The following is a 25560-nucleotide window of genomic DNA, read 5'->3' on the forward strand; positions in this document are numbered from 1 at the left end:
AATCGCGAAAACGAGATACCGGGCAGTTTGAAACCAGCGACTAGCGGCAGTCTGAAGACGGCTCTATTTTAACTAATGCTCATTTGTTCATTATCTCCGAATCTGCCGTTCATTTGCCTTTATGCTTAATTTCCTGAGGCTATTCGTGTAGTTTGAACGGGGTTGACACGGCGGCACTCAGAGCGCCATCATGCGGATTGTCGAGATTATCATCGATGTGAGTCCATCGCTTGCCGATCGAGGACATTGACGGGTTGTGCGATGATTACTGACGGCTGTTTCTCCTATTAGGGCTTCAAATCGTACGCGGTGCGAACGGTGATTTCAGGATGGTATGTTCCGATATCCAAGCGCCAGCGATTACTCTTGCAGCCAGGCCCTAGGGCCTTCATCCTCAATAATTACTAAGTTCTATTGTAGGGATGAATCATTTAACTCAATTACGGGCCTCAACGGTAGTGGAAAGTCTAACATCCTCGATGCAATATGTTTCGTTCTCGGAATCACAAATATGAGCACTGTCCGAGCTCAAAACCTTCAAGATCTCATCTACAAGCGCGGCCAGGCGGGTGTAACGAAAGCGAGTGTTACTATTGTCTTTGACAATCGCGACAAGACCAAATCGCCGATCGGCTTTGAGGAATATGCCAGTATCTCGGTGACTCGTCAGATCGTCTTGGGTGGAACGAGCAAATATTTGATAAACGGACATAGAGCCCAGCAGCAAACCGTGCAGAATCTATTTCAAAGCGTGCAGCTTAATATCAATAATCCGAACTTTTTGATCATGCAGGGACGGATTACAAAGGTGCTGAATATGAAACCTGTCGAGATTTTGTCTATGATTGAAGAGGCCGCTGGGACCCGGATGTTTGAAGATAGAAAGGAAAAGGCAGGCAAGACGATGGCCAAGAAGGAGATGAAAGTGCGCGAAATCGAGGGATTGTTGAAGGAGGAAATCGAGCCCAAATTGGAGAAGCTTAGAGGCGAGAAGAGAGCTTTCCTTGATTTTCAGCAGACTCAAAGCGACCTCGAGCGACTGACAAGGCTTGTTGTTGCGCATGATTATTTGAGAAATGGTGAGCGGTTACGAGTAGCGGGTGAAGAGCTGGAAAACAAGCGACGTAAGATTGAAGAACTGGAATCCAACACTGCTCGACTGAAGAGTGAAATCGCAAACCTCGAGGAAGACGTGAGCAAAGTTAAGGCAGCCCGAGACAAAGAACTCCGGAAAGGAGGTAAATTTCAAGCATTGGAGGACGAAGTGAAAAACCACTCCCATGAAATGGTCAGATTATCTACCCAGGCCGATCTGAAGAAATCCAGCATGGCTGAAGAGTCAAAGAAACGAGAGGATGCCCAGAAAGCAGTGCAAGAAGTGCAAACTTTGCTAAAAGAGAAGAAGAAGATATATGACAAGTTACAGGCGCAGTATGACGCAGCCAAGGCAGAGCTTGATGCGCAAACTGCGGAGGTTGAACAGAAAGAGGAACTTCTCCAAACTCTACAGACCGGGGTGGCATCGAAGGAAGGCCAGGAAAATGGATACCAAGGTCAACTACAGGACGCACGCAACCGTGTCAGTGCCGCCGCCACAGAACAAGAACAATCCAAACTTAAAATCGCTCATTTAGAAAAACGTATCAAAGAGGAGGAGCCACGGGCGAAGAAAGCTATGGAGCAGAATTCGGGCTTACTCAAGGACCTCGATAACCTCAAAAAACATGCGCAAAAGCTGGAAGCGAATCTTGCAAAGCAAGGTTTCGAGCCGGGTAGAGAGGAAAAGATGTACCAGGAAGAGGCAACACTACAAAAAGAAATCCGTGACTTGCGTGGCCAAGCCGATTCTTTAAAGCGAAAAGTTGCCAACATTGATTTTGCTTATGCTGACCCATATCCCAATTTTGACCGGTCGAAAGTGAAGGGTTTAGTTGCTCAGCTGTTCACGTTAGATAAAGATAAGTCGGAAGCTGGAACTGCACTCGAGATCTGCGCTGGTGGGCGCTTGTACAATGTTGTCGTGGACACGGCGGAAACCGGTACAGCTCTCTTACAAAACGGCAAGCTCCGAAAGCGAGTAACCATAATCCCGCTGAATAAGATCGCTGCATTCAAAGCATCAGCCGAGAAGATTGGCGCTGCGAAGGAGATTGCCCCAGGCAAGGTCGATCTTGCGTTGTCCCTGATTGGATATGATGACGAAGTAGCAGCTGCCATGCAGTATGTCTTCGGTTCAACACTCATATGTCAGGATGCGGATACCGCCAAAAGAGTGACGTTCGATCCATCAGTGCGCCTGAAGAGCGTAACATTAGAGGGTGATGTCTATGACCCATCAGGAACACTCTCCGGAGGTAGCTCCCCAAATTCAAGTGGCGTCCTCCTTGTTTTGCAAAAATTGAACGAAGTAATGTCTGAATTAAACCACAAAGAACGAACTCTTCGTTTCCTCCGGGATACAATGGCAAAGGAGAAGAAGAGAATGGACTCTGCCAGGGCAACGAAACAGGAACTCGACCTAAAACTTCACGAGATAAAACTCGCTGAAGAACAAATCAACGGAAATTCTTCATCTTCGGTAAGACTGATGCAGTTTTCATGTCAGGGCTGACGGCTAATATCTCCCAGATCATTCATACCGTGGAAGAAATGCGGACAAACATAGAACAGCTTAAAAAGAATATCGCGGAAGCTCAGGCCCGACATGCTGAAGCAACAAAAGATGTCAAAAGAATTGAAAAGGATATGGCTGAGTTTAACGACAATAAGGATAGCAAATTGGCAGAGCTACAAGCATCCTTGGATGGCTTGAAGAAGAAACTGGGCAAAAGCTCCATCTCAGTTAAAACGTTACAGAAAGAACTTCAGGCATCACAGATTGACTCTGAACAAGCAGGGAGTGACTTGACAACTGCAGAAGAACAATTGGCCGAGGCGGACGCAGCGTTGAAGGCCCAAATGGAGGAGGTTGAGGAGATAAAGCGGGAGCAAAAACGGTGCAAGGTTCGTATCCAATGCGTGTCAAATAAGGCCATTGTTGCTAACTATGCCCAGGACGCTCATGATTATGCACAAGCACGACTTGAGGACGAACAAGCAAAACTTACAAGATTTGATGACGAGCTGCGTGATCTCGAAGAAGCCAAACGGTCCAAGGCGGCGAGAATCACAGAAGACGGCTTAGAGCTTCAAAGGCTTGGGCATCAGCTTGAAAAGCTCCAAAAGGACCAGAACAATGCCGCACAGTCGGTGGCTAATATGGAAAGCGAATATGAATGGATTGAGGAAGAGAGGGATAATTTTGGACGCCCGAATACGCCTTATGACTTTAAGGGGCAAAATATTGCCGAGTGCAAGGCCTCTTTGCGCAACCTTACCGAACGCTTCCAGGGAATGAAGAAGAAAATCAACCCCAAGGTCATGAATATGATTGATAGCGTAGAAAAGAAGGAAGCTTCGCTAAAAAACATGATGAAGACGGTTATCCGGGATAAGAGAAAAATTGAAGAGACAATTGTCACTTTAGACGAATACAAGAAGGAAGCGTTGCAAAAGACTTGGGCCAAAGTTAACGCAGACTTTGGCCAAATTTTCGCGGATCTACTTCCGGGCAGTTTTGCAAAACTTGACCCACCCGAGGGCAAGGAGATTACAGACGGCTTGGAGTTCAAAGTGAGCTTAGGAAAGGTGTGGAAGCAAAGCTTGACAGAACTGAGCGGAGGTCAACGGTAGGTCCACCTTTGCCATCGACTTGAACCGGTTGAGTTCGGCTGACCGTCTTATAGATCGCTGATAGCCATCTCACTGATCATGGCTTTGCTCCAGTTCAAGCCCGCACCAATGTACATCCTGGATGAGGTTGATGCCGCGCTTGACCTGTCTCACACACAGAATATCGGCCGATTGATCAAAACTCGATTCAAAGGATCTCAGTTCATCGTGGTCAGTCTGAAAGACGGAATGTTCCAGAATGCGAATAGGATCTTTAGAACGAGATTTAGTGAAGGCACTAGTGTGGTTCAAGCGCTGACACCGGCAGACTTGAAGTAAGTTGTTTCGAGGGCGTTGGGTAGGCGGGAGCATGGATGGCCCTGTGTTCGGTACCTACGGCCTTCGTGGCGGGCGATATGGCGATGTTTGTAAATGGCGTTCAAAGACCATGATGGTTTCATGATTGTGTTGGGATTAGAATTCTTGGATAGCGGGCATGTAGTCTTCTTTCACGAATAGCACATTTTATTTATATTGTACTTAGAAATAACTCCCCCACTGGTATGCTGCGTGGAACGTTCGGTTCAAGATTGCTTAATTTCTGCATCGAGGAGCTTGTTGCTGGTGGCGGCGTTGGCCGGTTGCCGCCAAATTTCTGCCACCGAGCCACCCGCCAGTTTGCACTTCGTCCAGCTATCAACTCCGCCGTCCAAGATAATCACGCGCCGGTCCTGCTTGCACCTTGTTAGGTTTCTCCTTTGTTTCCCTCGTTCTGCTAACTCCGTATTTTGATGCGATTCTTCTTCTATGCTTCTATGCTTTTCTGCTTTTATTAGCTAGTTAGCTCCTGGTTGTTCTCACCCCGCGAATCTCATCCCGTTGACGAAGTACAGCAGCACTCAGAGCTGGTTGGCTTCAGTTCCCTCTTCCACCTAAACGGACTTTTCTACCCCCTGGATTCATCGTTGGATTTGCCAACCCCATCATACATGGCCGAAGTCGAGCCATCCCTAAATATCCCTTCCCTCCTCACTCTCGCGGTTGTATCGTTCTTCGTCATCCGATGGTTTTTCTCACGGCCTGGAGACGGGAATGGGGACAGTTCGGACTCGAGCAGAGGCACCCGCCCGCGGGTCGACCCTGCGCAGGTTGAGCAGATTGCGCAGATGTTTCCACAGTTGAGCCGGAGGGAAATCATGTGGGATCTACAGCGGAACGGAGGCAGTGTGGCCGCCACGACAGAAAGGGTGTTAGCTGGACTGGGATTAGAAACTGTAAGTAGAGGAAAATACATATAAATGTTTGGATATCGCGATTGTTTTGAATGCTAGGCTGATACTTCCTCTCTCCCTGGTGATTTCTTTTAGCCTCCTCCTTATTTTCAGCCAAATATTGTTGCATCTCCAAGTCCTGGAAGCACAGCTGCTTCAACGTCACCAGCCCCATCCAAACCGCCTGTGGATGATCTCATTTCTCGATATAACCTGAGTTCGCGACTTCAGGAAGAAGTCTCCGGGAGTACGACCGGTGTGGATACCGGCTCTGACACGATCATGCGATCGGAAAGTACTTGGTCACAAAACAAAATGGAGCGGCAACGGCTTTTACAGAAACGCAGGGATGACATGATTCTAGCGGCAAGAAGGAAGATGTTGGAGAAAGATCGCGTAGCCGGTCAATTATAACAAAGGGTATTCGCCAATTGAAAAGGGAGTTTGTCTCTTGCCTCAGGCTCTCTATAGGACTGATACGCTCGCAGTCCCGCCTGACGAAGAAAAGGCTCGACTCCTCACAATTTTCTACATGAATAATATTTTGTTGGCCCCCGTATGGTTTCGAGCCATCATCAGATTTCACATTATTGACATAGTTTTTTTTGATGTTTCTTTGTGTCTTCGAACTATAGAGATCAGGGATTGGGTGCGCATGTCCCCAGCCAGTGACTCACGGTCCTGCACGATAGCTGATCCTGCTTATGTCTGCCGAACAGCTACCACGAGATATCAAATCTTCTGAAAACGAGGCTTTCGCTATCTACCAACATTAACTCAAAGCAGGAATCCTTTCTCGACTCCCCAATACCTTTCAAGCTCGCCCTTTTCCATGCTGGTTTGTATCGCTCAAACCTGACAATATCAGAAATACTCGATCTTCCGGGTTTAGGAATACTCAAAGATTCGCTTAGATTTTGGTTGTCGCGCGTATATAGCCGTACCACCTTTGAGAATGTTTTGTTTTTGCTCCGGATCTTCTCTGTGACGCTTTTCGATCCTAAAAGCATAAGCTATAGCTGTAGTCCACCTTGTAAATATAGAGTGAAAGAGAGAAGGTTCTCTGGGATTGCGCGTAAGCTCTAGTGCCGAAGAGTTTATAAAGTCTTCAAGCTGGGTCTCTATGTAGCAGTGCCTATCTACTGTCCCAGCTTTAATCGATCGCCAGCCGGACTTCAATTGAATGGGTGGCTGTATCCCCCCGAGGCGAGAAATTTCTTCCGATAAGGTCGCAATACCTAATGGGTGATCTTGAGAAATGCTGTTGGTGGACGCAATCGCATCCACCTTCTGTCCCTTGATGTCGTATTGTGTTTCGAAAATAAAGCGGAACGACCATGAGGCCTCATAATTCCATTTCATCATCTTCGTCATAGTCATTGCGCAAATCGTCACCTGCTTCTGCCTGCTCTCTCAACGCTTCCTCTTTCGAGGCGCCAATTTGTCTAGGCCAAGAGCAGTCAGCCGCATTTGATCCTGTGTAAATGGGGCAAGAATACATACCGCAATGTTTCAGCGGCACCCGACATAAAGCCTCTTGCTTCACCTATCTCCATCGCTCCCACACCGGTCAAAGGTAACCCTTCTCCACCACCGATAGCAGTGGCATCCACGTATTCCGTGAATTTTCTCATTTTCGCCATTCGTATTTCCCTAATGTCCCGTATTATGCGGCGTATTTGATCCGGTTCTACCAGGTCATCACTCGCCGTTTCGAGCAACATTGTCGCTAGCTCGAGCCAATGGTACGGTAGCCAAAGATTCCTCGGGGCCGTGGACTCGTCGTCCACTACATTCTGAAGCAAAAACGGTGCTGAGGGGATGTACCTTTGGCCATCTAGTGTACGTCTGGGGCCCGAGTGTCCGCTCCTACGGGCACCTCGCCGGGCGACACTTCCCGTATACGAAGCGCAATCGAGTGGAGGGGGTGGTAAAAACACGTCGTGGTCGGTTTCTGCTTTGAGGAACTCGGAGAGCCATTCAGTATTTAACCATGGAGGTGGGAGAATGTTTGCACGGCGCTGTCGCTTAAGGAGAAGGGCAAGCCAGAGCGGTAGGGAGCTGCGACGGGGCGGAATCAGAGGCTCCGTTGGTCCCTGGCACGAGAACATCAGTAACAGTCAAGCCTGGATTTGTACGTCTCAACCGATGTCTCCGGAATGAGGATCGGAGCCCATAGCTAACATTGGGTCCTCGTTGTGGCACCCACTGAATTCCATCGGTCAATCCCATAAGTATGTATGAACATACATACTTCGCACGGATCACAGCAAACGGCTCGAGAGAGCAGTAGGATAAAAACTCACACCAAGCAATTCAAGTCCTTCGAGACGCTGCCTCGGAACAACGGTCACCATTTCCATTTCACATAGGAAGGTGATTTCCGAAGGCGTGACGCCTCGAGGCAGAGGGAACGCCATGGGCAGCTCGGACTCCGTGTCGCGCTCCTTGGATCAGTTGACCGGCTTCTCTCTGTCTTGCGATTGCTGGGAGGGCGCGCGACGCTTATTCATCCACGCGCTAGAGTAGCACGGGATCTTCACCAAGACGGAATAGCACCCTATCGACACTGCACTCCGCTGTACACCCACGTCCACCCGGAGCTGCTCGTTGAGCATAATCCTCCGAGCATGCTGTGAGACATTCGGTTCAAGATCATGCTGGATTGCGTGTTGAACACCGAAAATGAGCATGCTATATCGAGCGCTTGGGTTTCTGACTGGCTTCAGCGTTCCTTGCAACGCTCCCGTCCAAACGGTCCTGCACAGGCCAAACGCCAGTGGCGCAGCACGACAACAGCCTTGGAGCTAACGAACGCTCCACGAATGACAAGATACGGGCCGTTCGTGAAGACGGTTGAAAGCATCCACAGGCTCCGTTTGGCAAATTGGCAATACGATGGACCCCCGTGGCTGGAGTAGCCATCATGCACAGAATTGAGCAGTGGGACCAATGGACGTGCGCGCTCTCGGCTTCACGGCAAGAAGTGAAAGCAGCTTTCCCCCAACCGTCTTTCCTCTCTGTCTGTGACTCGTCAGGGAGGCATGGGATGAAGATGCGGGCGCGCAAATTTCTCGGCCTTGTTACAGAATTAGCTACCCGCGAGAAAGGGCGGAATGTCCCGAATTCCAAATTCTTTTTCGAGCCGGGATGCCAGATCGTTCCCAGCAGCAACTCGTATTCCCACACGCCATCTCTGCGGGCCACAGGGGGCGTGCGGGGATTTGATCTGCGCGAATGGAGGCTCTGCACCAGGCATCAGGCTGCCCGTCGCTTGGGTGCCAATTAGCGCTATGACTTGACGACCCGGTCTCTTCCACGAGCCTGAAACTTGAACCTTTTGCTCCCTTTTATTTCAGTTGCTGCTTGTCATCCTCTCTGAACTTTGGTCACCATTCATCCGCGAAAAGTGCTTCTGGTATCAAACCATCGATACTAACGAGTTACCTTTCGGCCCTTGCCGTACACCCCAAAGCTCGCCGCAGCCATGAGAAAGCTGTTCGGTATCAAGAAGAAGGATGAGCGCTCCTCCCGCCATTCTCTAGCAGGTCCCCCGCCGTCGAGCTTCAATCCCCAAGCAAATTCATACGCATCTACAACTCCAGCGCAACAATTTACCCCCGGTTCACAACCATTTCACCAACCACAGACACCACAACAGTATGCTCCAAATCGACATTCATATGCACCGCCTTCCCAGCAGCAAAACCAGTATCAACCGCCGATTCAGTCTCAACCAGCCCAGGCTAGACCGGGGGAACCATTCCGTTCCCAAGGCGATGATCTTTCACAAAGAGGCGATTATAACGGTGCTGCTGTGATGTATGAGGCAGCCTTGCGTGTTGCACCTAATGATATAAGCTTGCTTCTGAGCAGGACTATGGCTCTTTCAATGACAAATCCACCAAGGTTGGATTTGGCGCTAAAGGATGCCGACACGGTCATTCAGCTCGATCCAAGGTCGTGGCAAGGCTGGTTGGAGAAAGGAAGGATATTGTCGAGAATGGGTGACTTGCAAGCCGCGGAAGAAGCCTTGACAAATGCTGTTGGATTCGCTTCGGATTACGGTCGGAATGTTGCACAGAGTGCTCTGGCAGATGTGCGGGCTCGTCGAGCACAATTTTCTGCAACAACGACGACAACGTCATCTCCAGCCTTAACGTCCACGAACACCACGCCCCCGACGTTTTCGTCCCCGCCAGCTCCTCCTCCTCCTCCGCCATTGATTGATGTGACAGCGCCCACCGAAAGCACGACAACTAATCTTCCGTTGCGTCCCGCGCAAACTCCGCAGCCAACCACCACCTCAACAGCGGCTCTGAGCAGCGCGAGTCCTGCGCAAACAACTCAGCAACCTAGCGCCCCAACGCTCCAGCCAATAAATGCAAATTCCGCATGGACTCCTTCTTCTCCCGGGCGTGCTACAACCCCGCGTCCAAACGGTAAGTTCAATATTCATATTTAACATGGCCAACGCTTTCCCTGACCTTGGATATAATAGTCCCAAATGAATCATCGAGCAATACCACAAGTCAATCAGCAAGGACGAATACTGTTAATCGCCCTGCAAATAACTCACACATGAATCCGGGCTTCAATGATCTCTTAAACTGGGCGGAGAACACACCATCAGAAGCTCCTCCTGCCTACAGCCGAAATTTGAGCGATCCCGCGCAACTCCAGAGGCAGATGGATGAGTTGACAGTAGCTCTCAGGCAGAAGAATAAAGGTGCTCTATCTATTAGCCCTTACACCTTATCCGGGAATATCGACGCCATACGCCTTTTGTATATGGGGTTAGCCCAAGCGGACCTCACTCCGAGGGAATATGGAGCTCCAACGTATCTCCATCCAAGCTACAGTAGGTTCATGTCATCTCTATAGCACTCTATATCACTGACTGTTTTGTTTGCAGGTATGATGGCAGTCGGAAGTGTTAGTTACCCAGGAAGCACATTTCTGGATATGGATTGCGAAACATCTGGTTTCTACGAGGGAAAGTATCCAGCAACAATCACCATCAGTGGCTATTCAGAGGAATACAGAGCCCATCAACTTTTGCAACAACCCATCCTTAAGCTCAGCCTCGAAAGTGAGCATCTATACCCAGAGGTCCCACTGGGAAAGGTTGTTGAGCGCCTCCGAAAGCTGAGGAACCAGCCATCCCTGGAAGACGATGAGGGACTGAAAAATCTCCTTAACTTGTCGCAGTAAGCACCATTATCTTTGCCGTTCTATTTTCTTTTTTTGCTCACCCTAAGTAGGACAGCTCTTGCGCGGTCCGGATTCCAGGCTGGTGGATCGCGGCAAACTCGAATTTCGTTCCTATGCATGACGCTCACGCGCAGCCTTCACGACGCTTCCACTAGGTTCATCGATACTTCCAAGGAGCGATTTTTTTGCAATCACATTTTCAACCCCGCTACAACCGGAATTGGGATGAGAAATTTCCTTTTCCAAATGTTGATTGGTGCAGAGATCCTCATCCGTCTCAGAAAAGAGACCACGGTGACGAACTATGCTGGAATCGTTACCGACCCGATTTCAGCAACGATTGTACTGGCGGCATTATGGATGGAGAACGTCGTGATTCAAGGTCCCAAAGCTGTAAGTGACTGTGAAGATGAATGTGTTACTTTGGGCAAAGAAATCATCATGTTAACTATCGCCTACGTAGGGAGTGAAAGAAGACGAGGCTAAAGCTTGGTCTCTATACGCAAGCCAGAACCAACGTCAAGCTGAGGCCCTCATTCGATTTGCAGAGGCAATGGAATGGCCCTACATGGACGAATTCCGGAGCTTTATCGAAGGTGCTTATGATGAAATTATCTCCGCCAAACCCGTTCCGAGCTGGGATATTTACGATTGGCTCTACGGACTCGTTTTACCCGGTAAAATCTACAGGCACCGCGTCATGTCGTGTCTTGTTCATTCGTCAGCTACAATTAAATCATTCAGCTCAGCGCCATACTGGGATAACGGAATTATTGTAAAGGACAAAAGCTATTGGCCTCGAAGAACGGTTCTGGGTAGAGTTTTAGGTGGCCTGAAAGACGTCAAGAGTGTGTGCGGCTGGATTGGTCCGGCGCCTGCTCCCGTTGGAAATCTCAGCGGCTGGATTCGACTCAAGACACGCAACGTTTCTATTCCCGTGCCAGTGAGCACAGGCGCTAACAACCGAAGCGTCTTCCAAAGCCTGGGATTTGAAGAGCCTGATGGGAGGACAGAGAGTGTCCAGTCGTTCTTGAAGTCCTTCACAGACCCTGACGAATGGATAGAGGCACCGAGTCCAACTCCTCCCAGGCCATACGGAGCGTTGGCTCGGGTGAAGTTCAAGGATATCCAACTGACCCTTCTACCAAACCCCGCGGCAGCTTCGACCACGCGGTCCGATCTACCGCCCGAGGAATATCGTGCCTCGCTTGATTTCGAGGTTGACGGACGCAAAGTCACATGTACTCTCTACTCGAACCCTGTTTTCGTTGCGGCACCTCCATGCGTAGGCTCCCATGTTATCCATAAGCGCCAGGCAGATAAGTACCAGAAGAATGTTATCAAGGCTGCTGACATCAAAAACAAATATCCCCCTGCAAATCAGCTTATTGTTATCGACGCTATGGGCCCAGATGAGGAGGTTTTTGCAAGAGCCTGGTGTGCAGAGACTGGCCGACACGCACTCGTCAGGAAGGGAGACGACTGCTGCTATCCGTGTGCGGTATCCGTCGCCACCGAAAGAACTGGCTTGGGTATTAATGTGGTGATTATGTGTTAGTGAGCCTTTTGTTCTCAGCTTTTGATTATGTAGCTATTCTATGGTTCCTTTTTGGTTGTTCTGATAAGTTGGCTGCTTAATTCCCAAATGGAGCTGGAAATATACCATACATTGCTGTTTTGTGTGTTTTACCTTAAGTGAATTGGAAGCCCCTAAAATGGTCACTAGACCGTAAGCCAGTTCTGACCGCGACGCCTGAGCAGATGGTCTCTTGTTAATGGGGCGGGAGAGTAAAAAAAGAGAGATCATACCGTGTTGATACAATGGTTGCAAGTTTGCATGAACCCAGTGCGATTTGAACGCACAACCGTCAGATCTGGAGTCTGACGCGCTACCGTTGCGCCATAGGTCCTGATTGGTGGCTCTGTCGCTGGAAAGGGATATTGGGAATTTTCTTCAAAATATGCGAGGATTTTGAATGTGGGAGCCGAACCAGCCAATAGGAATCTGTGTTTGGCAATGTGGATGGTGCTCGGGGGTAATTTCCATGGGGTGAAGCCAAAATGTCTATGGGGTTCGATGGATCAAAGAAGGCTCCGGATCTCAGTTCGTTCCGTCATGGAGCCCCGGTGGTATACTCCGTACAAGCCAGAATCTTTCTCATCGCCCCATTCTTTACCCTATTTAGGCAGCACAAGTTCTCTACTATTGTATGTCCTACTGCATCCGATCTATTCTTCACCGTTCAATCACGAAATATTCGCGTGTCTCCCTGTTACTTCCACTTACTATTTACTAGGAAATATGCTATTTATTTGATTGTTAAGCTAGCTTGGATCTTGGATGTGGTTGAATTTATATATTGAGAGACTTCTCCTCTCAGCACTGGCCGGAGCCTAGAAGGCAGTTTCAAGCCACTAACTAGTCTCTATGTAGTTAGCCTCCAGTTTTTGGCTCAGATCTTCTTTAATCTGATGCAGTGTCTTCTTCTTCTCAGGTCTCATCCCAGCTCTTAGGAGGAGCAAGCTTAGAAGAGCACTGAATGCAGTGGGGTTCTGTGGTTCCTTTAGCTTCCGTACATGCTTAGTAGGCTAGTAGGCCCTCCGAGAAAAAGTCTTTGAGTCAAGATACCAAGTCGTCGCAAAACTTGGGTTTGGCGCTGCCTCAATGATATGGTTGTGTCGCGATCTTCAGTATGGCTACTATTGAAAGGACTCTACCAGCTAATGCGTAGATAACTATGGTAGCAGAGAGCAACGATGCTTGACTCCCAAGGTCCATGTCTGGAATCGGAAGCAAAACCCAGAAGTTGAAATTTGCAGCTTATCTCAAAAGTACTGAAGAGGTTCATAGGTGGCGAGAAATACGTTCGGCATGCCGTTCACTCTTTTCACCTCAATAGACCACACGCGGTCTATCCTTGCCTTTTGTATGAGCCAGCTGGTACTCTGTACAGCAAAGAGAGAAGACTACTCCGTACTGGTGATCCAGCTCCCATGCCACGGCCGGCCAAGGAGGCGGGTAAACTCGTTAAACTAACTAGCAAGTTAACCAAGGTTGTGCCAAGATGACCCATGGAAAGCATGATTGGAGGCCACAAGTCAGATTCCTGAGGCAAAACAAAATCACCTCAAAGCTGAAAAGGAGGCTCAACAAAATCTTGATGTTAAGGCACTCCCAAAAACTTATTGGCCCAGGTCAAAATAAAGACTCTATTTTGTCTCCATGAACTATCAACCCTCCTGTTTTAAGTCTCTCCTGTGCTCTGAAGATGACAGGGGGAAGGCCTCACAGGCATAGAACACTGGTCAAGCCAACACGCTTGACAGCTCTCATCTTATCGACATGCATATCTTACTGGTTATATAAGGTCAACACAATCGTGCCTGATCCATACCTGGATGAAGTCTTTCATGTCAGACAGGCACAAGCGTATTGGAGGCATCAGTGGAGAGAATGGGATCCGAAGATTACAACACCACCGGGATTGTATCTACTTTCCTATGTCGTCGCGGCATTAGGATTTGTGATATCTCGCAAACCAGCAGTTCTGACTGCTGCTTATCTTCGATGCGCGAATGGATTTATTCTGCTTAACATTCTACCGATTGTGTTGAAGAGATTGATGAAGCATGTACGAGGATCATCAGGAGCCAAAAAGGGGGTTTCGGCGGAGCGGCAGTCAGGCTGGGAATTTACTATAGTAGCGTTGAATATCTGCCTATTTCCGCCGATATTTTTCTTTTCTGGCCTTTACTATACGGATCTGGCCTCGCTACTCATCGTGCTGGAGGTTTATCGTCGGGATTTGGAGAGTGCTAATGGAGCACATTTAAATTCCCAAAACGCCTTGTCCTCGCATCACTCCATCCTGCTCTTCCTTTTTGGCCTGGTGTCCCTGTTATTTCGCCAGACGAATATATTTTGGTCAGCAGTATTCCTAGGTGGATTGCAAGTCGTCAAGATGCTACATTCTTTGAGCGTAGACGCCCATTCCTCTGACATCACATCAATTATGAAGTCGAGCTGGGGCCTTCGACAAGTTTACGATCCACTGGTTAGAGAGGCATTTTTTGAAGGTACGGTGTGTGGGCAATTTTCCATATGCCGATTTACCCACTTCGTGTTCGGTGCTGATGATGTGGCTATAGACTATCTCAAGGCTTGTCTATCAATCGGAATCGCCGCAGCGGTGAATACTCGCGTCATCTTCGTTGCATTTTTACCATACATCAGTCTCCTTGGTGCATTCGGGATGTTTGTTCTTTGGAATGGCAGTGTGGTTCTTGGTTCGTATTGTACTTCTAGAGGTAACATTAGGCTTGATACTGACTTCCACGTGCAGGTCATAAAGAATTCCACACAGCCGGGCTGCATGTCCCTCAGATGCTGTACATCTGGGCCTACTTTATGTTCTTTTCCTGGCCGGTTATGGTCGCGCCATGGGTTCTAGCTCTGCAGAGAGCTTTCAGCTCTAAAAATGGCATGCGTGAACTCGTCAAAAGCCTCCCTCGACTTAGCATTGCGGCGTGTTTCGTTGTGATGATGCTCCTAGCGGTCCATTTCAACACCATTGTTCACCCCTTTACTCTTGCCGATAACCGCCATTATGTATTTTACGTTTTCCGGATGCTACTTCGAAAGCCGTTCATCAAGTATGCTGTCACTCCGGTATATTTTCTCTGTGGTTGGGCCTCCATCTCAGCTTTCGGCGCAGGAACTTCAACTGCAGCAGAACACCAGCCTGGTCCAGCCCCTATGAAGTACAAAAGGGCCGTTGGTCCAGCATTAACAGAAGGCACAGCTGACTCTCCGAATTCCCTGCACTCTAAGCGTGATGACCCAACTGATGGAGTCCGAGTCAGCTTTGTGATCGTGTGGCTCGCATCAACAACTCTTTGCCTAATTACCGCACCTCTCGTTGAGCCACGGTATTTTATCATTCCTTGGGTCTTATGGCGGTTACATATCCCCTCATCGATATATTCGCTGCAACTAAGCCGAAGCGACAACATCAATGCATCCTCCAACGAGGCGAGCAAGCAGCTCATCCGATACTTACCTCTGATAATCGAGGGAGTATGGTTCTTGATAGTAAACGCGGTGACAGGGTACATGTTTTTATACAGAGGGTTTGAATGGCCGCAAGAGCCGGGAAAGGTGCAGCGATTTATGTGGTAAGAAGAGGAAGCATTGGAAAATGATTGATGCTCCCTCGAGGACAGCACCGAAGGTGGATAAACTCCAGGCCTGTCGACGTCTTCGAAGGAGTTCGGACATCTGTCATAGGTTCTTGTCTTCATCTTTCCATCCCCGGCGACTACTCTTGAGATGGGGAAAGGGGAAAAAGGGACATGCCCATTTGAATGAGCTGTTAGAGCTACCTCATAATATAGCTAAGTACGGAGTAGCGAAGAGGGAATCCGGATTTTCCCTCAGTACTACGTATCTGCTAGCCCAGTGGCGCTAGAGACACGAAGTAGGCCTGCTGGAAGAGTTCATCGCCCTGACAGGCTAAAAGGGAGGAGGGAAGCCAGTTAAAGCCGCTAATGATATGTAGCAAGGTCCGGATCAAAGCTGCTCTGTCATTCTATTCTCTAAAGTAAACCACAATCCCCTCATTTATTTGCCTATTGTTGAACTGCTGGTAGAAATCACACTGTATCTAGACTTCACGACTATTATAATCTTAGTACTACAAGCCACTAAATGCATAACTAGTTAATATATGGGAGACTGGGACGGAAAGGGGCAAAGATTTGCACTTCCCTGGTGTTTTACTCTATGAGCATGAGAACTTTCTCTGATTTTTTTCAGATGCGTATCACTCAGCTAAGAAACGAAATCAATTGTGGACGGAGGGAGTGACTATTTTGAGGCCATGAAATATTTTACACTAATCCAGGACATTGTGATGACTAGCTAGTCATGCTTCAGCCCTGATTACGCACACAGGCTATTTTAATTTCGATTCATGAGGTGCCGTATCCTACCAGGAGAGTGATTTGATCAGAGTGTTAAAATCACTGGGAAAAGTTTGACGGAAGAGTTTGTCCTGAATGACAAGCACTGCACTCCTGGCCATCAGGAATGTTGGTTTCTGTCTACATTTCAGCAGCGATTCACCATAAGGCCGGGTTATTGTGTACTGTCGAGAAAGGGCAGATGCTATACTTCCCGTTGCAGGGATAGATGATAAGTCAGGTCTCGGGAGATGCGTGATTGGTGTGACGGTGGTCAGGAGTATCTCCCAGGAATCATGAAGCTGGAGCTCTGTTCTTGAGAACCCGATATCATCAAATTTTCTGACACACTCTCTTGCATTTGCAATAGACTGGTGTCCGACTGCACAGAGTAGCGGCATGTTTGTACCTAGTCCCCGTAGACATCACGCCAACGCGAGAAAGTGACTCTTCAGCCATGGGATGTGCCAGCACAAATCAAGAGCTCGAGTATCGAGACTCCAGAGTGCTACATGATAAACGAGGGGAAGAGTGTCATTCTAACACGGCCTTGGCATTTCAAGGCACAAGGGCAATCCAACCGGTATTCGCATTTAGCATATGTGCCGGTGAAATAAAAAATAAAATTTATTGTGTATACTTGATAGACATGGATATGTCTCCAGTCGAGTGGGTGGCTGGTGGGGAATCATGCGATGACGGAGAAGGGTGAACCAGAACGGCGAGGATGGTGAGGGATTGAGCGGCTAGCTCCTTGCGATAACTCACTCAGAAGAGGAAGATGCGTAGTCCCCAAGGACTGACTATGTGACTGTCCTCCAGATAGCTGTTGGCCTGTATGTTTAATAGAAGTCCCATAGCAGGTTGTAGTATTCGAGCTGCGGGATATCAGCGCATGAAGTCGACCTTGTCTCGGTGATGGGCCGACCACTCGGGCGTCGGGGAATTCGACCTTTGTTCCTGACGCCCGAAAAATGACCGCAAGCCCGCTAAACCGCATTGGGCCATCCTTGACGGCTGTTGGCCGAAGACGATCCCGATTCGCTCGCGCATCTCTGTTGAATCCGGAGACGGTAACAGCCGCTGCAGGGCTGTTGAGGGTCATTCGGAAGATAAGGGCGCAAATGCCGGCGTAACGAGATTTAGGGCTCCAATCTCTTTTATATAAACCCGGCGTCCGTTTACATCCTCGCCCGCCCCGGATCATGCAATAACACACAACAACAGCCATCCACAGCGCTCTGCCCAGGCAACACCATTGCTCCCCCCCTTCATCGCGTCGCAGATCGCATTTCCTACTCTAGCGGGTTCCCTAGCCATGGCTACCGTACGCTCTTCCACTCTCTCCCCGCTATTGCGGTCACAATTCACAAAACCACTCACTGCAACAACAACGCCGACATCAATCCAATCTCGAGCCTTCAACTTACCCTCCCTCTCCTCCTTCGCACCACAGCTCTCCACACCACCTCCGCGCTCCCTCTCCGCCACGCGAACCCTCTCATTCCCACCCCTCCCGCTTTTCCGCATCATCTCCGCTGTTGAATCATACCGCGACTTCCTCCCTTTCCTTACCGCATCCACCGTCACGGCTCGCGACCGCGCAACCGGCTATCCCACCCAAGCCTACCTCACTGTCGGATATGGCCCTCTAAGCGAAACTTTCCATTCCAAAGTCGAGTGCGACGAGGCGAAGTGGACGGTGGGCGCGCGGAGCGGAGACATCGCATTCCAGCGCAAGGGCGAGGAGGGCAAGGACGGCGGCCTGTTTGAGTATCTGGATACGATATGGAAACTGGAGCCGCTGGAAGGGAGAGCTGTGGGCATGGAGATGACGAGGGTGGATTTGGCGGTGAATTTCCGGTTTAGGAATGCGATGCATGCGGCGATGATGAGTGCGGTGGAGAATCAGGTTGCTGGGATGATGATAGAGGCGTTTGAGAAGAGGGTGATGGATGTGGAGCGGCGGAAGTGAAACTTTTTCATACGAAAAGTGTGAAGCGTGGGAATTTTCGTGTCGTTATATCCATATTTTGCTGGGAGCTTTTTGGGAAATTAGGGAGCCATTTTGTTAGAACTGTAGCCTGGCTTATTATACCTTTTCTTTTCTTTTCTTTTTTCTTTTTCTTTTTTTTTTCCTTTTGGATCAGATATAGAGGGTCACTCTCTAAAAGAATCTATACATTTATAGATACAGTAAACCTGAGTACGATGCATTTGACCAAGAGAAAAGATAAAAAAGACACAGATTTATATAATACATCGCTGAGAACGGTTAATCATCAGGTCAAAACTTGCATGTTCAGGAGTAATAGGGCGCATGGCTCCGTGACCGCTTGGAGCTCAGTACAGACTCTGGTCCAACCTGATTGTAATTTTGGAATACCTCGTCCCAATTGATCCTGTCCCACCATTTCTCAAGGTAACCGGGCTTACCACCAATGCCCCAGTCTCGGAGCCAAACATGCTCCCAGGTGTTCACGCAGAGGATGGGATGAATGTCGGCACCGCCGGGAGCCAAAACCTTGCTCTTTGAATACGGTCCCATCGCACCGAATGTTCTTGTTGCTAATTTACTAGCAACTTGGGGGTTTTCACCTCCGGCAACTCCGGTTGTTTGGGTTGCCATATCGACAGACTGACGACGGAAATGCGCTCCGGGATAAGGAGAGCCGGCGATGTAGGTGCAGAGAATCTTCAGTTCCGCGGTATCCTTAACCTTGACCAACCACACAAATCCTGGACCAAACATAGCGTTGGCGGTTGCGAGGAATTCCGCTTTGAGTGAGTCCAGGGAGGAGCATGATTCGTCGATAGCTTCTTCGAGTTTCTGAGGAATGGCGACGGGTTCGGGGGACTATGGTAGGAGCCAAGTTAGATCGAAGGCTGAGGATTACAGACATAGAATGTTGCCGGGCTACTCACAATGCAGTTGAAAAAGAAATGGTTGTTATGTGCCATCGAGGCATAGTTGAAGAGCGACGCCATACTGGCATCTCGGGCGTATTTGAGCAGGAGCGATCCTGCCGGCAGACTCTCGTCGGGCGTTCCTATGAGTTCGAATTAGGGCCTCTTTCGCTTCTGATAGGGTTGGGTGTCCGCGAGTACACGCAAGATATTGCGAAGGCAGGCTCACGTACCAGCCGTCAACAAGTTCAATTTGTCCACCACCATGCCTTGATATTGGGTCCAGGCCATATCGTAGCCCTCTGGCGATAATAACTCTGAAACGCCATTTTCTCTGAAGGTGGCATCGTACATCAACGTCGGGACGCTGTGGACACCTCGAGCATGGGATTGCGATAGGAATGTCTGGTGAGGGAGCTTTGTTAGCGTCTCACGAACTGAGCGGGCGATTGGGGGCTGAAAACCGACTTTAGTTGAAGATACGGCGCGCAGACCGAGCTGCGGCCGTAATAGCCTTTGGAATATCATGAAGAACCAACTTGGATCATCGCCCACGGACTCCCAGCCGGATCCTCGAAGGCAGCGAGGGCGAACTCGACGCTCTTGGGCGGCCGAGAATTTCTTCGATGCCAAGACCTGACTAGCCGCTCTAGGACTAGCCTGAATGTTTCAAGCTCTGGCCAATCAGCATGCGTGGATTGACACCCGCCGCCCTCGCTTGACACGCTTCCCAATTTAGCAGCGCGGCGGAAACACAACGCCGTCGCCTGCAGTCCAACCATTCCACCCGGCGCTGCTGCACGCTCGACAGCCGCCCGTCCCCTCGAACCCCGTCAAACTCTTTAGGCTGTTCCTAGCGTCTGGCTTTTGATTCAGACTCACGATTCAGTGGCTCTCACGCTCCGTCTCCGTCACCATGGCCCGAAATAGCCTGTTCGCGGTTGCAGACGATGTTTCCTTCAGCAAGGAGCTTCGAAGTGACGAGCTCTTGTGTCATGGATGTTGTCCCATCCACTTTATATTGAATACCTTCCTTTCTCCCCCTCGTTACTCGAGGTTGCTTTTGCTTTCTGCTTAACAATGAAGTTCTGTGCAATTGAGCTCGCAGACCATTGTTAATGCTTGTTTTTCCGTTCTTCATACATCATATGTTCAACCTGAAGGACATCTCCTTACAGTACAGAGCATGCCATCTTAGTTTTATTCAATTGAGTCTTGAGAGTTGACCTCGACTTGAGGAACAAATAATCTGCTCCTCCCGCTTTATCCGTATCTCGTTTCCATATTTTACTTCAGCCTCAGCCCATGAAATGCGGCAATCAAAGTTCATGCTCATATGCACCCTTCAATCGCTTCTCATAACCGCTCATTGTGCGTCTATATCAGGTCTTGCCTTCGATATCTTGCCACGAGATACCGAATCTTGTGCGGAGCCAAATTTATCTAGATGTCCTGACGAAAAGCTTCCGTCCAATTTCTGCTGCCCGAGATCCTCGACTTGCCTTAGTCTAGATAACTCAACAACTCTGGTTTGTTGTCCCAAAGGGAGAGACTGCACGACGATCAGGCCGATAACCTGCGATATACAACGACAGAATGTGTCCAAAGACCCCTCCAGTGTGGTCAAAACCACGAAGCTCCTGGAGCCTCTTTCGCAATGCGGGAGCGGATGCTGTCCCCATGGATATGTGTGCGATAATGGAAGCTGTAAAGTTGATACAACTCCTTCAAAGACCGCGTCTTCTACGTCGATTACGACTCCCGAGCCAACATCGACTTCTCCTCCAGCAATTACCACCATTTCAGCCACCCCTCTACCAATTCCCAGCCTCAACGAGTCAACATCTGAAGATTGTCCAGCGATTCCTGGCGTTGCAGTTGCGGCGGGATTCTTTCCTGGAATAGTGGCTGGCATCGTGATAAGCATGGCATTTTGCTATTGGCAAAAACGGCGCAGGAATAAAAGCTCCTCCTCTCCCACCAAAATCAATCATTTTCATCACAAGTCGGACGACGGCGCGATCCTTTCCATCTCGGACCCGATTCCCTCCAGCGCACAAGATTCCGTGCGAACAGACTTCCTTCGTCACCATGGAAGCTTAGAAAGAAGAGAAAACTCTCGATCCGTTAGAGAACGTGCGAGTACGCGGGTGCGAAGTTTTTTTGCTCCTAAATTAACGATCACTATCCCGGACTCTTCGACTATGCCAATCACTCCACCAAACCAAATCTATCCGCGCCGAGAGCCAAGCATGGAGAGTATACGTGTATACAGCCCCGTTCGATTGAATGAAGGGCAGGCTCTGCCAAGTCGAAATGTCAATGCGAGAGATTCGCGTCCACCGACCACTTTTAGCCAGATGATGGAGAGTGTGGGTTTTCAGAATGGTCATGGAAGTCCATTCTATCCGGTTGGCGAGACACCGCGACAGCCGACAAGAAGATACCAAGCTGACAACACATTGAGACCTGGAAGGTGAGGAGGAAGCCTATGCGAATGAAGTATCATTGAAGGAGTTTATGGGAAGGTGTTTTTGGCTATCTGGGAGTTTCCTGTAGATATACCATTCGATTCCCTTCTTACGCTTGCTTAGAGTACTATTTTAATACATTGATATAAAAGTTGTCAAATCAATCCCTCAGCCGCTCCGAGCGAGTAAAGCACAACTACCCGGTTACTAGAGCTAACCTTCATGCGAAATCCATATGGTCAGTCGAGAAGGCATTCCTATTATAGGTTATCCGCTGCTGGACCTCTGTAAGATAGAAGAAACTCCGAGATGCCAGTATTGGCAACAATTAGGGACGGGGGAAAAAAAAAAAAAGTCAACGTCGAGATAGATATATCCACCTTAAACCCACAAAATGCACATAAAATACTGTGGATCCCTTTCTACCGGTTTCTAGCTTTCCACGCTACTACTAGCCTTTTCATCTCTTTAACCAGCGCCAATACAAGTGGAACACCGATTGGTCCCAGGAGGGGCAAATAAACCGCGACTTTATGTTCATCTGGGAAATACACCTGTCCAACCATGCTCTTCTCGAAAAAGCTCTTTTCCGCTTCGCTCTCGGCAACACGGGCTGAAGCGAGAGCCTGGGCGAATTGTCCATCTCGCAGGAAGTCACAGGCGGCTGAGAGGTGTGAGAGGGTGCGCGAGACTGATGTTGCAACGGTTGCGGGGATGGGAATTGAAGGGAGTGAGCGTGTGAGTCGGGCAAGAGAGCCCATCGTCGATGATGCTGAGAGGAGTAGTGATGCCGTGTGCATTCGGGTTAGGTGTTGGAGGCGTAGGGGGAGAGGGGACGGGGAAGAAGGAACGCCTAGGAGAGAGAGAAGTTGATGAGAGAATGTGGATATGGCGGAGTGTAGGGTTTGTCTGGTAAGATGGGCTGGGTTTGTCGGTAATTCGTCGGCGTTGGACACAGGCGGGTTGAGAATGACGACTCCACCCCATTGGGGGATCAACCAGCTCGTTGCAAGGCTGTCTTTGATCAGAAGCGGCGATTGGGTAGGTGAGGGAACATAGACGATGAAATTGATCGTGGGACCGCCGCCAATGCTAGGGCTGAGGGGCCATTCTGCGGCATTTATAAAGGCACTTAAATCTTCCTTTTTAAGAGTCCATGCTCCACGTATTTCGTCGTATTCGGGGGGTGTAAATGTGGGCGAAAACGTGGCATACGGTTGCACCTGGGTATCAATTGAGAAGTTGCTTATAGGGGCGAATGTCTTGAGTAGTGGCATTAAGTATTCTTGTAACGCTGGTTCAATATCCCATGAAGAAGGCTCCGCACCGGGAGTGAAAAGCGAAAAGCTCAGATGGTATGTATCCGCGTATTTGAAAGATCGACCGATCCGGCGAGCAATCGACTCCATCAATTCAGGAGCAACCGGGTTAATAACAGGGTTCCTTTGCTCTTTACTACTGCCGTGCGAAGGCTGCAATCCCTGTGTAGATAGCCTGCCAGTAATGGAGGGCTGGAGCGTGGGACCTAGCATATTGCTTTTGGAGAGTATGTATTGCAGCGTGGCTTTCTCTTCGCTAAACAGATTTTGTAATTCACCAGCGATAAATGCTGCGAGAGAGGAATGCGATGTCAACTGGCTGGGCGGATAAAATATGTCCAGGTGCTCGGAGTACTGATGCAAACGAGAGGTCGCTACAGTGGCATTATCTTGCGGAAGAAGTCGCACGGTCAGAGCAGCATTCGGAAAGATTTTAACGGTCATGTAGTAATCCGCGATATCGGGAGATTGATTTCTGGAGGTTTGCTGCCCTTCCACAAGCTGAAGCCGAAGATGATGTGCGGAGAAATCGTTGAGGTCGTCAAGTGCATGCTGTGTGGACTGAACTAGGTTTCTCGCATCCTGGATCTGGATTGAAGGCGCTCGAACCTCTATTTGAAGTGGAAACACTGGTCGGCATGACTACAGCCCAGTAAGTCAACTCGCATTCGGTGCTATTGAGGGTGCGACAGAGTTGATATGCTTACCTTCCCAGCAGCCCAGTCGGTCATTTCATCCAGCGGAAGCCGGGCTCTATATATGGAGGTAGTTGTCCACCACATCGGAAGTCCCAAAAATATTATCACTGCCCAAAACGCTGCTATCACCAATGATCTGGCGCGGATTGACTCCGGTTTCTCTGGCGGCGGAGTGCGCCGGGCACTCGCTGTCCCTTTGCTTTCCTCCATCACGGCAGCGGTATGTGTTGCTCGAGAAGGTTCAGTCGGAGTAACAGCGGAGGATAGTTTCCTCGCACCTCCATGATTATCCGACATCATCAGCTCATGTTTTGCCAGATTCGAGCTGAAGTGCGGCGTTGACTTGATAATCTGGCGATCCCGCGGTCGCCGCGATCTTGGTAACTAGTTGTTAGTTAAGCTAGCTTGGCAAACCCCATTAACACCTCAATGCAACTTCAGGGGTTGTCGGAAAAGCATTCTCAAAATGGGACAATTACAGAACAGGTCACGAAAGATGCACATAGAGCATTTGTCCGCATTGCTACTTGGCATTGGACAGCTATTTACAGGAGGAAATGGATTGCATATCACTAACTGTGTATATTTGGGCTACAATATAGCAAGCTCATTGCCTTCATGAACAGTTTTAGAGATGCTGAGTCCAAATATGAAAATGGACGCACTTTAGCCCTGCTGTAATCTTGATCCTTGCAGCGCATTGGCCTTTCCCTGGATTATCTTCCGGAAACGGATGGTTTGCACCGTCCAAACTAGAATTAGGTGCAACCAAAGGCTGCTGACCACGTGGGGCTTCGTCGGCGCTCCGTCGGGAAGACTCATGGATAATGCGTGCCGTCCGACGTATCGGAATGTACGGCTAGGATTCAAGAAGGGCATAATTGTGATTTCGAATAACCCCCCAGCTCACGACGCCCGAATATGTCTGTAGACCTCCTTCTTTGAAGAAACTTATGGATACCGGCATGCGTCAATTGAAACGTCACTTCTCATCGACGCTTGTTTTACGGCTTGCCACCGCATACTCCTTCTCAAAAAGCTTCTGGATCGGTTTGGCAGCCTGAGACATATATGTTAGCCGATAATCCAGAAACGTGATCCCGACATTGAAGGGAACGCTACTCACATCAATGAATCGCTCCAAGTCTAAGTCTAGACTAGCCAGATCGTCCTTCCTCTTCTTGTTTTCAGCGATCAAGGCTTGCTTTCTCTTCAACAGCTCCTGCCGGGCTTGTTCCAGCTTTTCCCGTTCAGCGTGTTCGTGGTTTATTCGCGCGATCATGAGTTCATTATCGTTGGAATTTGCATGTTCGGGGTAAATGGCAAGGAACTCTTGAACGGGGATTAGAGGCAGCGATGTATACGGGTGGCTACAGGGGACCATATGTTAGAAACTATATCGCTGCAGCAAAATTCGAGGGAGCGTACTCGTATGACTCGCATGCGGCGATTTCTCCACTGAGATGTCTTTGTTCGTAGTATAAATTCTGAAGGTGGAGGTGAAGTCGGTCAATCTCCTGGCGCGCTTCCGCAGTGGCCTGCTTTGTCGCTCGAACATTAAGGATAGCTTCGCGGTTCAGTCCCCGGAGCTGCGAGAGCAATGAAAACACGAGCTTCTGTTGTTTTGAGATGTTTAAGACAGTCTCTTGGGGTAGAGGGGAGGTGAGAGCGGTTGGGTCCAGCAACCCAAGCAGGTTCTGGCACTGCGTCAAGGTCTCGGAGCTAGCTTTCAAGACTGGAAGGAGCGAAGGATCGGTGATAATATCGTTGACGGCCATTTTAAAAGATCGAAGGTGACGATGCGAATCTGCTCAACATTCGGTGTGCCTGGGCGGGTATATCAGCGGCATACCTAAGGATCTCTCATTCAATCGCAGACGTCGCTTGGGCTCAACGAGAAGCTGGCCCATTCTAGACTAGCGTTATCGGAATGGAGATATATTTACCCGTTAATCGTTACATAACCAATATTCTGGAAGTGCTTGGCGGTCTTGGCATCGTGGCTGCC

General features: G+C 49.2%; 10 protein-coding genes and 1 non-coding gene across 11 annotated transcripts; 5 read left to right on the forward strand and 6 right to left on the reverse strand.

The window, feature by feature from the left end:
• The first annotated feature begins 123 nt into the window (after positions 1–123).
• On the forward strand, positions 124–4268 carry SMC2 (Structural maintenance of chromosomes protein 2). The gene is made up of 6 exons (XM_003065095.2): positions 124–217; positions 292–332; positions 421–2578; positions 2629–3003; positions 3055–3728; positions 3786–4268. The coding sequence occupies exons 1-6, from the start codon at positions 191–193 to the stop codon at positions 4048–4050; spliced, it is 3540 nt and encodes a 1179-aa protein (XP_003065141.1). The 5' UTR covers positions 124–190; the 3' UTR covers positions 4051–4268.
• Positions 4269–4432: 164 nt separating this feature from the next.
• D8B26_004290 (uncharacterized protein) lies at positions 4433–5478 on the forward strand. The gene is made up of 2 exons (XM_003065096.2): positions 4433–4985; positions 5079–5478. Exons 1-2 carry the CDS (start codon positions 4701–4703, stop codon positions 5394–5396), a joined length of 603 nt encoding a protein of 200 aa, XP_003065142.1. The 5' UTR covers positions 4433–4700; the 3' UTR covers positions 5397–5478.
• Positions 5479–6027: 549 nt separating this feature from the next.
• On the reverse strand, positions 6028–7580 carry PSF2 (DNA replication protein psf2). Its single transcript, XM_003065097.2, has 3 exons — positions 7289–7580; positions 6486–7078; positions 6028–6427 (listed from the first exon to the last, which is right to left on the reverse strand). Exons 1-3 carry the CDS (start codon positions 7400–7402, stop codon positions 6328–6330), a joined length of 807 nt encoding a protein of 268 aa, XP_003065143.1. The 5' UTR covers positions 7403–7580; the 3' UTR covers positions 6028–6327.
• An 828-nt stretch (positions 7581–8408) lies between these two features.
• D8B26_004292 (uncharacterized protein) lies at positions 8409–11860 on the forward strand. Its single transcript, XM_003065098.2, has 5 exons — positions 8409–9424; positions 9484–9843; positions 9898–10192; positions 10247–10589; positions 10660–11860. The coding sequence occupies exons 1-5, from the start codon at positions 8470–8472 to the stop codon at positions 11752–11754; spliced, it is 3048 nt and encodes a 1015-aa protein (XP_003065144.1). The 5' UTR covers positions 8409–8469; the 3' UTR covers positions 11755–11860.
• A 174-nt stretch (positions 11861–12034) lies between these two features.
• D8B26_004293 lies at positions 12035–12106 on the reverse strand. The gene has a single exon. It is a non-coding gene; the product is annotated as a tRNA-Trp (tRNA).
• A 1359-nt stretch (positions 12107–13465) lies between these two features.
• On the forward strand, positions 13466–15375 carry ALG10 (glucosyltransferase; the record flags this gene model as incomplete). Its single annotated transcript, XM_003065099.2, has 3 exons — positions 13466–14273; positions 14346–14483; positions 14540–15375. The coding sequence occupies 3 exons, from the start codon at positions 13466–13468 to the stop codon at positions 15373–15375; spliced, it is 1782 nt and encodes a 593-aa protein (XP_003065145.2).
• Positions 15376–17238: 1863 nt separating this feature from the next.
• D8B26_004295 (uncharacterized protein) lies at positions 17239–18256 on the forward strand. The gene has a single exon (XM_003065100.2). The coding sequence runs from the start codon at positions 17476–17478 to the stop codon at positions 18130–18132; it is 657 nt and encodes a 218-aa protein (XP_003065146.1). The 5' UTR covers positions 17239–17475; the 3' UTR covers positions 18133–18256.
• Positions 18257–18389: 133 nt separating this feature from the next.
• Positions 18390–19641, reverse strand: D8B26_004296 (mitochondrial 37S ribosomal protein mS42). Its single transcript, XM_003065101.2, has 4 exons — positions 19533–19641; positions 19298–19469; positions 19083–19207; positions 18390–19014 (listed from the first exon to the last, which is right to left on the reverse strand). Exons 1-4 carry the CDS (start codon positions 19590–19592, stop codon positions 18460–18462), a joined length of 912 nt encoding a protein of 303 aa, XP_003065147.2. The 5' UTR covers positions 19593–19641; the 3' UTR covers positions 18390–18459.
• Positions 19642–20430: 789 nt separating this feature from the next.
• On the reverse strand, positions 20431–21739 carry D8B26_004297 (uncharacterized protein; the record flags this gene model as incomplete). The annotated part of the gene is made up of 1 exon (XM_003065102.2): positions 20431–21739. Exon 1 carries the CDS (start codon positions 20989–20991, stop codon positions 20431–20433), a length of 561 nt encoding a protein of 186 aa, XP_003065148.2. The 5' UTR covers positions 20992–21739.
• Positions 21740–21870: 131 nt separating this feature from the next.
• Positions 21871–23762, reverse strand: GPI17 (GPI transamidase component; the record flags this gene model as incomplete). The annotated part of the gene is made up of 2 exons (XM_003065103.2): positions 21871–23496; positions 23562–23762. 2 exons carry the CDS (start codon positions 23760–23762, stop codon positions 21958–21960), a joined length of 1740 nt encoding a protein of 579 aa, XP_003065149.2. The 3' UTR covers positions 21871–21957.
• A 338-nt stretch (positions 23763–24100) lies between these two features.
• D8B26_004299 (uncharacterized protein) lies at positions 24101–25398 on the reverse strand. The gene is made up of 3 exons (XM_003065104.2): positions 24981–25398; positions 24679–24922; positions 24101–24612 (listed from the first exon to the last, which is right to left on the reverse strand). The coding sequence occupies exons 1-3, from the start codon at positions 25328–25330 to the stop codon at positions 24535–24537; spliced, it is 672 nt and encodes a 223-aa protein (XP_003065150.2). The 5' UTR covers positions 25331–25398; the 3' UTR covers positions 24101–24534.
• Positions 25399–25560: the final 162 nt, after the last annotated feature.

The sequence above is a fragment of the Coccidioides posadasii genome, chromosome 2, assembly GCF_018416015.2.
Source record: "Coccidioides posadasii str. Silveira chromosome 2, complete sequence".
Classification (NCBI taxonomy): domain Eukaryota; kingdom Fungi; phylum Ascomycota; class Eurotiomycetes; order Onygenales; family Onygenaceae; genus Coccidioides; species Coccidioides posadasii.

Bases quoted from the DNA above. Each gene is read 5' to 3' on its own strand.
- SMC2 (XM_003065095.2), top strand. From the start codon at position 191: ATGCGGATTGTCGAGATTATCATCGAT. The intron at 218-291 runs GTGAGTCCATCG...TTCTCCTATTAG, and splicing joins TTGTCGAGATTATCATCGAT to GGCTTCAAATCGTACGCGGT. The intron at 2,579-2,628 runs GTAAGACTGATG...AATATCTCCCAG, and splicing joins ACGGAAATTCTTCATCTTCG to ATCATTCATACCGTGGAAGA.
- D8B26_004290 (XM_003065096.2), top strand. From the start codon at position 4,701: ATGGCCGAAGTCGAGCCATCCCTAAATATCCCTTCCCTCCTCACTCTC. The intron at 4,986-5,078 runs GTAAGTAGAGGA...GATTTCTTTTAG, and splicing joins CTGGACTGGGATTAGAAACT to CCTCCTCCTTATTTTCAGCC.
- PSF2 (XM_003065097.2), bottom strand. From the start codon at position 7,402: ATGGCGTTCCCTCTGCCTCGAGGCGTCACGCCTTCGGAAATCACCTTC. The intron at 7,079-7,288 runs GTGAGTTTTTAT...TTCTCGTGCCAG, and splicing joins AAGGACTTGAATTGCTTGGT to GGACCAACGGAGCCTCTGAT. The intron at 6,428-6,485 runs GTATGTATTCTT...CTCTTGGCCTAG, and splicing joins GGTGCCGCTGAAACATTGCG to ACAAATTGGCGCCTCGAAAG.
- D8B26_004292 (XM_003065098.2), top strand. From the start codon at position 8,470: ATGAGAAAGCTGTTCGGTATCAAGAAGAAGGATGAGCGCTCCTCCCGC. The intron at 9,425-9,483 runs GTAAGTTCAATA...TGGATATAATAG, and splicing joins TACAACCCCGCGTCCAAACG to TCCCAAATGAATCATCGAGC. The intron at 10,590-10,659 runs GTAAGTGACTGT...TCGCCTACGTAG, and splicing joins TGATTCAAGGTCCCAAAGCT to GGAGTGAAAGAAGACGAGGC.
- D8B26_004295 (XM_003065100.2), top strand. From the start codon at position 17,476: ATGGCTACCGTACGCTCTTCCACTCTCTCCCCGCTATTGCGGTCACAA.
- D8B26_004296 (XM_003065101.2), bottom strand. From the start codon at position 19,592: ATGATATTCCAAAGGCTATTACGGCCGCAGCTCGGTCTGCGCGCCGTA. The intron at 19,208-19,297 runs GTACGTGAGCCT...TCGAACTCATAG, and splicing joins ATTGAACTTGTTGACGGCTG to GAACGCCCGACGAGAGTCTG. The intron at 19,015-19,082 runs GTGAGTAGCCCG...CTCCTACCATAG, and splicing joins ATTTCTTTTTCAACTGCATT to TCCCCCGAACCCGTCGCCAT.
- D8B26_004299 (XM_003065104.2), bottom strand. From the start codon at position 25,330: ATGGCCGTCAACGATATTATCACCGATCCTTCGCTCCTTCCAGTCTTG. The intron at 24,923-24,980 runs GTACGCTCCCTC...GGTCCCCTGTAG, and splicing joins GCCGCATGCGAGTCATACGA to CCACCCGTATACATCGCTGC. The intron at 24,613-24,678 runs GTGAGTAGCGTT...TATATGTCTCAG, and splicing joins ACTTGGAGCGATTCATTGAT to GCTGCCAAACCGATCCAGAA.